Genomic DNA, 12,067 nt, shown 5'->3' with positions numbered 1-12,067 from the left:
AGGTACCGCTTGACCAAGGTGGCATATAGGATTATAAAGCTGAAGACCTAATTGCATACATAATATGCTGGTGCATGTTGAAAGCAAGCCTGTGTGTCTATCAAGGTCATCACCTTCTTGGGTTTGGTTTGTTGGGTTTTTTGTTTGTTTTGTTTACTTTGTAGCTTATGTTTTCAGCTGAGCTCCTTGCAGGAAGTGATTCAAGAGAAGGAAGCTCTCCTGGAGGAGCAGACTCACCAGCACCAAGCTGAATTGCTCAAGATAGTGGCCCAGTCAGATCTGGAAGTAGAAATGCAGCAGGTATATTTGATAATCTTGTTATGGGATGAGAAAGGAAAAGAAATTTTGATAGTCTGATGACACCCCAAGAGAGCAATTCTCATCAAAGTAACTCGGGGTGAGAAGAGATATGATTTGATTGTTTGGGTTTTGGGGAAATGCAGGTTTGGATTTTCAGAGTCCTAGCTTCAAAACACTCATTTGCTATCAGTTAAAAAGAAAGAACAGTTTAAAAGAAGTATTATATCATTGTGCTTCAGTTCCCTCTTTGTGAAGCAATGGTGAGCTCTTCCCACTGCACAGGGGTTCCAGAATAAGTATTAACAAAAGTTAAGTTATCCAGGCTATTAAAGTAACTGTTACGAAAACTAGATGTATGGATGAAACCAGGAAATCCTGCCTTCTTATGTTAGCCTCCCAGATACTGGTATAGCACTGTCTTTCTCACAGAACCTGCGTACACTTCAGAGAAAGCTAGAAGAGCAGGAAGCAGTTCTTCTGGGGCGAACTCAGGTGGTAGAATTGTTGCAACAGGAACTAAGTACTGCTAAACAACAAAACCAGGTACCTTTTCATGTTTTGCTTATTGCCTTACTCTCATGTGTAAGTGGTGGATGTGTCATTTGTCAGTAGCTCAGAAGTTACCAGATTAAGTTGTTTCTGGCACCAGTTTTCCATCGTGAACTCAGCTGGGGGCTCCCTCATTCATGTTTTAGAGCTGCAGGTTTCTATGCATAGGTTGTAGTAGGTGCAGGCAAACAACAGGAATAGGGATGCTACAGCAGCCACCTCTAGTGACCCATATTCTGGGCAGGTGAACAGAGACAAAATCTATCCATACTCCATGCTGCTGTTTCTGGACTGCACTGTCCTGGCTAGATCAGAGCATAGACAGATATTCTTTGATATGTCTCGCTGAGATATGTCTCGCTGAGAACTTGCTGATAAGATGACATAGCTTTTGGAGAGGTGTTGACTCTCATTTAATCATTTTGGAGTGTGAGGAGAATGAGGTCAAGTTGTGCAGATATGGTTATATATACATGTGCCTCTTGAGACAGGGTTTAGTATGCAGTCTCTTCAAAGGCTCATTTGCAGGTATAGGATGACTGTATTTTAATTATTTTTTTTAATAATATCAGAACTTCTAAAAATAATTCTCCATCCCTCTAGAAAAATACTGTATTGGTCTCATATTAAAAGGTTGCACCATCTCTAGCCAGTCTAGTGCTGAACCTCGCTTTGATAACTTTTACACACACACTACTCTATTTTTATTTTTTTTTTACTGTGTGTCACAGCCAGGATTACTGGTGGGACCTCTTACCACCAGGAATAGGTGAAGAACCTCAGTGAGCTGATTTGTACTTGCTACTGATTACATTGCTCACCAGGGTGTTCTGTGGAGTGGTGGCATAGATGCCTTAATGGCATGGATGCTGGGGTTCCCTGACTCCCCCTCTGTGTGTTTAACTCCCCTCATGTACATTATAAGGTCAGACAGAGACCTTGGAAGATCTTGAGGCCATGTGGCTGAAGCTTCTCTTCCTATCCATAGCTAAAGAGAGCTTCTTCCTCATCAGCCTCCTCCTGAAACCGGCTATGCTGCTGTTCTGACCCTCCACCGCTCCAGGAGGAGGAAGTATGATGAAAGGAGTTCTGGCAAATGTATGGTCTCTTTCTGTTCTGTGGTTCTTAAATCTCCGATCAATGTCAACCACTTTCTGGGATCTTTCTTGAAGCATAGAGCACTATGAAGCACTCTGTTACCTCCAGTTGCCTATTTCAGCATTTTTTAAACCCATTTCACACACGCATTTTTGTTCTGGTTTTGTTTTGTTTTGTTTAATTTTACTGTAATTGTTGAGTCTCCTCTCTGTTGCCATCCTTCCCTTTTTGGGAAGCTTTCTTTCCTCTAAAAGAGAACTCATGGCCACTGTTCTGTTGTTTCTTTCCTTTACATTCCTTTCCTCTAAATTAAGACTTTTCTATACCAAAATTCAGAGTTCTTTTTTCTCCCAGCATTGCTTTCTTCCAATTTGCAAATAGTAGAGGAGTTTCATTCAAACAAATTGAGATTTATGCTATATTTATTTCCTCCTTTTTGCTATGTAGGTATTTGAAAAGGATTTAATGTCAAGCTTAAAATATAATTTGGGTATTTTGCCTTGGCAAGGTGTTGAATTAGTTGAGAGTTAATTTCCGTATCCTTTTACAGACACTTGTAGGTCAGTGCCAGAAGATGGAAGTGGATCTAAGTTCCCTGAGGGATGGCCTAGATGCAGAGAGACAACGGTCTCAGGATCTCAGAGAGAAGATGGAGCTAGAACTAGCTGAGAGGAAGCTGTCCTCCCATTGCTTGCAGGAGGAGGTGCAGTGTCTCTCGGTGCAGCTGGAAGAAGCAAGAAGAGCACAAGCTGAATTAGAGGCCAAGTGTAAAGACCTGAAGAAGGAACAAAGGCTGGAGGTGGAAGAGAAAAACCTGCAGATCAGTGGTCTTAAGGTGGCTAAGCAAGAGCTGCAATCTAGCCATGCTGCCCTTGTAGCTGAAAATGATCGGCTGAAAGAGGATGTTGACCGGCTGTTGATGCTGTCTGCCAACAACAGTGCTACAATACAGAAACTACAGGGTAAGCAAGCACAGTGGTTCAGTGAAGCACGTTCTCATGAGCTTAAGGATCATTGAGCTGCCTTCTATTTGTATTTGTATTTATAGTAACTCATAAGAAAGTCTTGGTATAACAGTTCCTAATTGCAGAGGAACATAGGAGGGCTTATATTGTATCAAACTAAAGATCTCTTTATTGTGATCCCACGTTTCTGTCTTTGGCGGTGAACAAAGCCAGTTGCAAGAGGAGGAGTGTAAGAACAGGGCAGCATATCTGATGCTTTTCTTGTGTACTGTCCCAGCCTATGATCTTTCGAGGCTTGTAGATTTCTTGAAACAGATTGAAGTTTCTTAATTAATTTTTAATAACTTGTTGGATTTGTTTCTGTCAGCTTACGTAAGTTATTTTTAGATATGCCACTTTCATTAGAGTCTGAATTTCTACTGAAATTATAAGTAAAACAACCAAGGAAAACATTTTCTCTCTAAGCTCGTATTAGAGCTAGTAACATTGATCTTGCCTCAAGCTACTATTTGAAAGGGTTTTTTTTCCCAGCCCTGTTATGTCCCAAAACTGAAGCAGTGACCGAGAGATAAGTGATCTCATATACTCTTGTGCATACATGTAAATTGGATGTTTCAGCAAAAAAGGCGAGTCTGCACCCTAATTCCACTTTTTCCTCTCCATTAGAAGAACTTGTACAGAAATCTGAAGAATTTGTCTGCTGTCAGAATGAGCTGAAATCCCAGTCAGTAATGCAGGTCCATGAATTGGAGAAACAGGTATGATCTTTTCATATCAGTCTCCTGAAATTTCCCATATGCTGGAGAACTGAAGTGGAATTAAATGTTTGAAGTTCTTTTTTGCCATATTCTTGAGAAAGGCTTTTATGGGTTCTCTTAGCTGCTGTGCAGACAATTTATAACTATGGAAGCCTGGGAAGAAATAGGAGTCAGTCTGAGTAATTTAAAAATTTCTAATGGATTTGGTTCACTGGAAGATTAAAGTGCATGTATAAACTGTATTGAAATGTATCTTTCTCCCCTCCATCCTGTATTTAAATAGGATGAAACAACTTCACAGGAAAAAATAATAGATCAGGAGGATCAGAAAGAGACTTCACTTCTACCCACGAAAAACTTGGAAATGCAGGAGACTGAAGGTGGTATGATTATCCTTACCTGTTTTAATATTCTTAAAGAATTTAAGAATTATTCTTGCCTATTTTTAGCTAATAAACATAGAATCATAGAATAGTTAGGGTTGGAAAGGACCTTAAGATCATCTAGTTCCAACGCCCCTGCCATGGGCAGGGACACCTCACACTAAACCATCTCACCCAAGGCTTCGTCCAACCTGGCCTTAAACACCGGCAGGGATGGAGCATTCACAACCGCCCTGGGCAACCCATTCCAGTGCATCACCACCCTCACAGTAAAGAATTTCTTCCTTCTATCCAATCTAAACTTCTCCTGTTTGTGTTTTAACCCGTTACCCCTTGTCCTGTCACTATAGTCCCTGATGAAGAGTCCCTCCACAGCATCCTTATAGGCCCCCTTCAGATATCGGAACACTGCCATGAGGTCTCCATGCAGCCTTCTCTTCTCCAGGCTGAACAGCCCCAACGTTCTCAGCCTGTCTTCATACAGGAGGTGCTCCAGTCCCCTGATCATCCTCGTGGCCTCCTCTGGACTTGTTCCAACAGTTCCATGTCCTTTTTATGCTGAGGACACCAGAACTGCACGCAGTACTTCAGGTGAGGTCTCACAAGAGCAGAGTAGAGGGGCAGGATCACTTCCTTTGACCCGCTGGTCACGCTCCTTTTGATGCAGCCCAGGATACAGTTGGTTTTCTTGGCTGCAAGCGCACACTGAAGCTGGCTCATGTTCATTTTCTCATCGACCAGCACCCCCAAGTCCTTCTCCGCAGGGCTGCTGTGAATCTCTTCTCTGCCCAACCTGTAGCTGTGCCTGGGATTGCTCCGACCCAGCTGTAGGACCTTGCACTTGGCATGGTTAAACTCCATGAGGTTGGCATCAGCCCACCTCACAAGCGTGTCGAGGTCCCTCTGGATGGCATTCCTTCCCTCCAGGGTATCAACCGAACCACACAGCTCTGTGTCATCGGCAAACTTGCTGAGGGCGCACTCAATCCCACTGTCCATGTCAGCGACAAAGATGGTGAACAAGACCGGTCCCAACACCGATCCCTGAGGGACATCACTCGTTACTGGTCTCCAGCCAGACATTGAGCCATTGACCACAACTCTTTGCGTGCGGCCATGCAGCCAATTCTTTATCCACCGAGTGGTCCATCCATCAAATTGATGTCTCTCCAATTTAGAGACAAGGATGTCATGTGGGACAGTGTCGAATGCTTTGCACAATTCCAGGTAGATGACATCAACTGCTCTACCCCTGTCCATCAGTTCTGTAGCCCCATCATAGAAGGCCACCAAATTGGTCAGGCAGGATTTACCCCTAGTGAAGCCCTGCTGGCTGTCACCAAGCACCTTGATTTTCATGTGCCTTAGCATGCCTGCCAGGAGAATCTGCTCCAAGATTTTACCAGGCACAGAGGTGAGACTGACTGGTCTGTAATTCCCCTGGTCATCCATTTTCCCCTTCTTGAAAATGGGGGTTATATTTCCCTTTTTCCAGTCATGGAAACTTCACCTGACTGCCATGATTTCTCAAATATGATTGACCGTGGCTTAGCAACTTCATTCCCCAGCTCCTTCAGGCCCCGCAGATGGATTTCATCAGGTCCCATGGACTTGTGCACGTTCAGGTTCTTAAGATGGTCTCGAACCAGTTCCTCTCCTACAGTGGGCACAAGGTCTTCATTCTCTCAGTCCCTGCGTCTGCCTTCCAAGACTTGTGTGGTGTGGTCATAGCATTTGCCAGTGAAGACCAAGGCGAAGAAGTCATTCAGAACCTCAGCCTTCTCCAAATCCCAGGTAGCCAGTTCTCCTGATAGCTTCCTGAGGGGGCCCACGTTGATCCTAGTCTGTCTTTTATTTGCAGTGTACCTATAGGATCCCTTCCTGTTATTCTTAACATCCCTAGCCAAGTTTAATTCTAACTGGGCCTTAGCTTTTCTCACCTGGGCCCATAGCTTCCTAGACAACATCCCTGTATTATTCCCAGGCCGCCTGTCCTTGCTTCCACCTTTTATAAGCCTCTTTTTTCCCTCTAAGCTTCCTCAGCAGCTCCTTATCCATCCAAGGAGATCTCCTGGCCCTCCTGCTACACTTCCTTCTAGTTAGAATGCCACACTCCTGAGCTTGTAACATGACCATGGTTACTGTTTCATTATGCTTTTCTTGCCAAGATCTTAAAAAAATCCCTTTATGATTCTTTCCAGTGATTAAAATAGAATTTAATTTTAATGGGAAGAGGAACTACTTGAATCTCAGGCAGTGAACAGACTGACAAATAAGTAAACCATCTGGACTGTGCATCCATTGGCTTGCCTGCATGGTGGTGTCCTGTGATATGAAGCGATGGTTGGTGTTTTGGCCATGAGTGGGTACAACTTGTTACCTGTGTGGTTCATGTGTTTCATGTTCCTGCGTGTATGATTTATGGTGATATTGCAAAGAACAGGGAGAAGACATGAAAAAACTAGGATGAAAGCAAGGAGGTAATATTATGTAAGCTTTTCCATAAAAGGGTGCCAAGGTTGCCTTTATTTTGATAGGCATACTAAGTTCAGTGAATATTTTGGTTTATTTGAATGTCAGTTATGCCTAAGGATGGTAGGAAATTTTTTTCTTTCCAAGACACTGCACACTAGCACCTTCTTAGATTGTACAAAGCAAGATAAAACTGAAGTAGCAGCTCCTCCCTGATACAGAATGCTGACAATCTGCAGGTTGTGCTCCTGGTGAGGGTATTTTTGGTACATTTTGCTGAAACAGTAAAGGGCCCATACATGTGCCACATTAAAACAAAAAAAAGACTTTGTTTTTGAGTGTCTAGTCATGTAGACTGGTAGCAGTAATATTACCACTCTGTCAGAATTGTAGTATAAAAAGATGAATTCCCACAGTTTTTGACTTCAAGGTACAGTGTTATAGTAAATAGTATTGGTCCCAGTATGGACCCTTGAGGGACACCACTTATTACTGGTTTCCACTTGCCCATGGAGCCATTGACTACAACTCTTTGCACACAACCATCCAGCCATTTCCTTATCCATCCAACGGTCCATCCATCGAACCTGTATCTCTGCAGTTTAGTGGCAAGAATGTTGGTGGGGGAATCCTGTCAAAGGCCTTACAGAATTGCTTACAGAAGTCCTCCTGTTATCATGTCCTGAGTTAAGTATATCCAGAATGCACCTGGAAGGATTCCATAAAAGCAAGTCCTTCCTTTGTGGAAAGGAATTCCACCTGAACCATGCAGTGACTTCTAGAACTTCACTGTCACATCACTTAAAAGGTCTTTTCCTATGCATGTGTGCCTACATGTTTACTTCAAAACAAGCTGTTTTTTGTTGTAATTCTGTTTCCAGTGGGTGTCTTGAACATTTGGTTACTGACTTATTTTTCAATTTTAATACTGGGTGATGTAATTTCTTTACAAAAAAAAAAACACACCAAAAGATTAAATGGAAACATGTAAAAACTCATAATCTTTAAAGCCTACTCTGTAGGTTCTAAATATTTTATTATTCATGTTCATCTCTTGATGATTTTCTAATTTGTCAGTCTTATTTCAAGTGGGATGCCTAAAAATGCCAACAGTACTCCAGTCCTAACTTGAGTAGAATGAAGTAAGGGTTTACATATAGTTACCTTATATTTTGCAATTTCTTATGATTTTCAAGCAGACTTCAGGTTGCCCAGAGAGGTGGTGGATGCACCATCTCTGGAGACATTCCAGGCCAGGCTGGATGTAGTTCTGGCCAACCTGATCTAGTTGAAGATGTTCCTGCTTGTTGCAGGGGTTTGGACTAGATGACCTTTGAAGGTCCCTTCCAAACCATTCTGTGATTCAGCAAATGCTTCCAAACTACTTAAGTATCATTTTCTAACATATAAACATTTTTTAAGTATTTGTACAGTCTTTTTATTTTCATGGGCTTAGCAGCCCATTTTACTAGTATCCCTCTTGCTGTCTTTACTGGCCACCTGGATTCCTTAACCTTTTCTTGAAGCAGTTTCACCTCTACACTAAGAAAATAGACAAGAGTTAGGTTAACAGTTGGACTCCATGATCTTAAGGATCTTTTGCAACGTAAATGATTCTGATTCTGTTATCTTCAGGAAAAGCCTATGAAATTCAGGCAGTTTCAGAGATAGCAGACATCTGGATTGGGTGCTCAAGATTGCTTTTCAGAGTCATTGTATAGATAATTTAACATTAGATATAGGGCTTTTCCTAGTTCACTTAAGGAAGAAAAAGTTGTTAAGACTACAAGTATGGTATGACTTGATAAAGGAAAGTCAGTTTCACTGCAAACAGACAGACTGCTTTCCAGATACTAGAATTCGTAAAGCCAATTCATCTGAGCCTTCTCAAAATGCATACTTTTAACTTGGCAAATACCATTTTGTATGGCTGATTATATCTAGAAAAGGGTTGAAAGAGGTACAAATTAAAACATTGTGCCATATGTTAATGCTGTGTTGTCATGGTTTAACCCCAGCTGCCAAATAAGTCCCACACAACCGCTTGTTCACAACACAGCCAGTGGGATAGGGAGGAGAACTGGAAAAAGGGTAAATCCATGGGTTGAGATAAGAACAGTTTAATTATTTAAGTAAAGTACAATGTAATGCTACTACTGAAAATGGTAAAAAGGGAAATAACAAAAAGAGAAATACAAAACTAAAAAAAATAAACAACCCAAAACCGAACCCCCAAACAAACCAGAAACTAACAAAGGACAGTGATGCATGGTACAATTGCTCAGCACCTGCTGAAGAAGAATTAACTCTGGAAGTTAATTCTGAAGTTTCTGAAGAAAATGAGCTCTGTTACAGCTTAAACCAGGACATATGTCCTTTGGATGCTCAGAATTGGAAAGTATAAAATTTTTATCCCTAACAGAACAGAGATTGAAGGCAGCCAGTCATTTTATCACATACCATGGCATACCTAAAACAAATCTATGTTACTGTATATGCCAGTTTACAGAAATGTAAGTGTAAAAATTTTCTGAGTCAAACAGCAGCTGAGTTCTTGCACCAGTCTTGACTTGGGCCATAGCCCTTGAGTGTCTTATTCTTCTCTAATTTTAACAATTTCTCATTTAACTTTTAGCCAAATAAAATTTAAAACATTTTGCTACGCTAATTCTTTCTTTTCTCTCCTTTATCAAAGTGTTTCTTAAACTTGAAACTCTATAACTCTGTCAGCTGTCCGTTAATTATTATTTTCTAAAACATGCTTACACCAGCATCTTCTTTTGGTGGTTCACATTAAAAAAAAAAAAAAGACCCAACACAAAACAAATTATCCAATGAGAAACTATAGAATCATGGAGTGGGTTGGGTTGGAGGGGGCCTTCAGCGGTCATCTAGTCCTTCCCCTCTCCAATGAGCAGGGACATCTTCAACTAGATATGAGTTTATATAATTTATATATCTTCACTACTAGTGTTACTAACAGCTGTGTGCCTTATTCTTGAAAGCTCCTGAAAGAATATCCTCTTACTCTTTAAATCAGGTTTTTAACTTTCAAAGAAATTGTTTGTGTTTGAATATTTCAGAAAAACCAAACTTGCAACTTGTACTCCAGGAGCCTCAGCAGGGAGCTGTGGTGGTTGCCGAAAATGCAAAGCAGGTAATGATTAAGCTGCTGAAATAAGCTAAAATAAAAATAGGTCAAGGACTGGCCTTAAACAGATAAGCTGTTATGGCCTTTTTTAACAATCCTCTTTGAAAGGTTATTATTAACTGGATTAATGATGAAAGATGGAAATAGCTTCCAAATACTGCTTGTACTGTCTTATCAGATTGGATTTCCCTTTGCCGGCTGTGTGGAATTCCTGTGTCCTTCATCCACCCAATCCATATTCATGCTATTTTCTGCCTCTTATGAGTCAGTTCTTCAGCAAAACCATAGGCTAAACTGAGGTAGATTTCAGGAAATACAATTCCAAATGTTCGGCTGCCATTCCAGGATGCCAGCCAACCCTATCCATTCCCACTGCCCTGATGGGGATCTGGCAGACTGAGTGGAGGAAGCCGAGTTCTCTTTGTTAAATGGGAGACAAGTAGACTCTGGTAGTACTCTTGTACTGTGAACAGCTGCAGGTACAATTGCAGTCAGTCTGTTGGTGAGAACAGTGCAGGGTTACATACCTGCTGCTTTGCTTTATACTCAGTTAGCATGGTGATGGAGATGACTGCCTCTGTATGTCTGTACTAAGAACTTGTAGAATTTTTAGGTTAGAGCAAGGCTTGGGCTCTTTCCAGGCTGCTCTGCTCTGTTTCAGCCTGCCAGCAGAGGGAAGAAAATACTGTGTTTTATCTCATATATTCCTCTCCAATAAAGAGTTAATAGTATATATGTTACTGTGAAGTATTAGGGCAAAAGTTGAAATTTGGGACTCGTGTTGGAACTGGAGAAGGCATTTTGAGTCAGGTCATTCTGCTTGACTTCAGACCCTTACATTCCAGCTGTCTGTAGTTGAGGTGTATGCTGGTAGATCAGTGGGTACACTCACACACACACATACACACATATGGTCTTTTTGAGGGCAGATACAAGCTTGATATGGGGCAGATATGTCTATTTTCTAGTCTTCTTTGTAGACAGTGGAGATAACGGGTTCTTTAGCATATGATTCACTTAGACCAAGGTGGGTGTTGAAGATGGGTGTCTTGGTTGAGACCCAGCCAGTAACTGAGCACCACACAGCTGCTCACTCACCCCTTTCCCTGTGTGGAATGGGGAAGGGAATCAAAAAAATGTAAAACGCATGGGTGGAGATAAGAGCAGTTTAATAACTAAAGTACAATATAATACTACTACTACTATTAATGATAAGGGAAACAACAAGGGGAAACTAAAAGGGGTAAGGAAAAACGAAGAATAACCAGCAGTGATGCCCAATACAATTGCTCAGCACCCGCAGACCAATACCCAGCCCAATCGAAGCAGCAGTCTCTCTCTTCTGGGTAGTTGCCCCCAGTTTCTATCCAAGCATGACATGGAATATGGAATATCCCTTTGGCTAGTCTGGGCCAGGTGTCCTGTCTCTGCTCCCTCCTGGCTCAAAGGGTCAATGAATTCAACCCTAGAATTGTCCATTTCAATGGCTTAATTCTAAAAAGAGTCTGGCTAAATAGCTTGCACGTAAGAATTTACACTTGCACATCTATATTGTGCATTTGTGCATCTTACCCATGACTTTAGGCCAAGATATGTGTGGATCCAAACACAGTTCAGGGGTTTGGGTGATGTGCAGAAGTTATTCTGATGCATATAATGTGTTCCATTTCAGTGCTTGGCGCTTGCAAAGGCAAAGTGCTCTAGAAGTTTGGGCTAGCGATGATTTCCTTGGGACCTGTTAGTGCTCTGTACTTACATTCTAGGTATTTACAGCAGAAGTCAATTCTGAACACTTCATTTTGTTTTCAGTCTTTCTATTGTTGGGCTGGGTAGGGTTTTTTTTTCAGTTGCTTTTTTTGGAGTGGGAGTGAGTAGATTTTCTTAGGGACATTTTACTTACAGTCTCTTTGTATTCTAATGCAGACCCTTTCCCACAGAAGCAGTACCAAGTGTCAATTTTTTGTTGTGGTGAAAGCCTATGTGTGCTGGGAGCTGGCCAGAAATACTGCTATTCAGTTTAGGTGCTCTTTAACTTGTAAGTGGACTTTTCAGAACGAAGAAATTAGTAGATGAAGTCTCAGTTCCTGTATGGATGTCAACAGCAAACTAACCAATTTCCTGAGCAGTTTATTCAGCATCTTTGTGTGGGTAAAAAGAGTTTGTGTGTGTGAAATAGCAAAATCTCCCCATTTTTCCAGCGTGTTCTGTCTTGTTCAACAGTCAGGTTCTGTCCTGTCCGATAGAGAAGCGGGAGACATACAGCAGTTAATAGATTGTTGTGGGGTGATTTGTTATCTGTGTGGTGGAGCCTCGTGTAACTTTCCTGGGAAGACTCCACATTCTTTATCTGCTGGAGTAGTGAGGCACAGGGAGCGTAGTGGTAACCACATG

The 12,067-nt window shown here is 41.6% G+C and overlaps 1 protein-coding gene across 9 annotated transcripts in view; it reads left to right on the top strand.

Annotated features, from left to right (window-relative positions):
* The window catches only part of GOLGB1 (golgin B1), a 45,536-nt gene that overhangs the window by 9,574 nt on the left and 23,895 nt on the right, over positions 1-12,067 (top strand). For 4 of the 9 annotated variants that reach the window (XM_057403812.1, XM_057403811.1, XM_057403818.1 and 1 more), the window contains 6 exons: positions 178-300; positions 730-843; positions 2,498-2,909; positions 3,579-3,670; positions 3,954-4,053; positions 9,609-9,682. In XM_057403812.1, the coding sequence (XP_057259795.1) occupies positions 178-300; positions 730-843; positions 2,498-2,909; positions 3,579-3,670; positions 3,954-4,053; positions 9,609-9,682 (915 nt within the window). Of the gene's footprint in view, positions 1-164; positions 301-729; positions 844-2,497; positions 2,910-3,578; positions 3,671-3,953; positions 4,054-9,608; positions 9,683-12,067 lie in introns of all 9 variants that reach the window. The other 5 variants (XM_057403814.1, XM_057403816.1, XM_057403813.1 and 2 more) reach the window with 5 other exon arrangements.

Source organism: Pezoporus wallicus, unplaced genomic scaffold (genome assembly GCF_028554395.1).
Source record: "Pezoporus wallicus isolate ANWC-B61680 ecotype Strahan unplaced genomic scaffold, APGP_CSIRO_Pwel_v1 contig_6978, whole genome shotgun sequence".
In the NCBI taxonomy this organism is placed as follows: Eukaryota; Metazoa; Chordata; class Aves; order Psittaciformes; family Psittacidae; genus Pezoporus; species Pezoporus wallicus.
The sequence above is the reverse complement of the archived record's forward strand: the minus strand, read 5'-3'. Positions and strand labels throughout refer to the sequence as shown.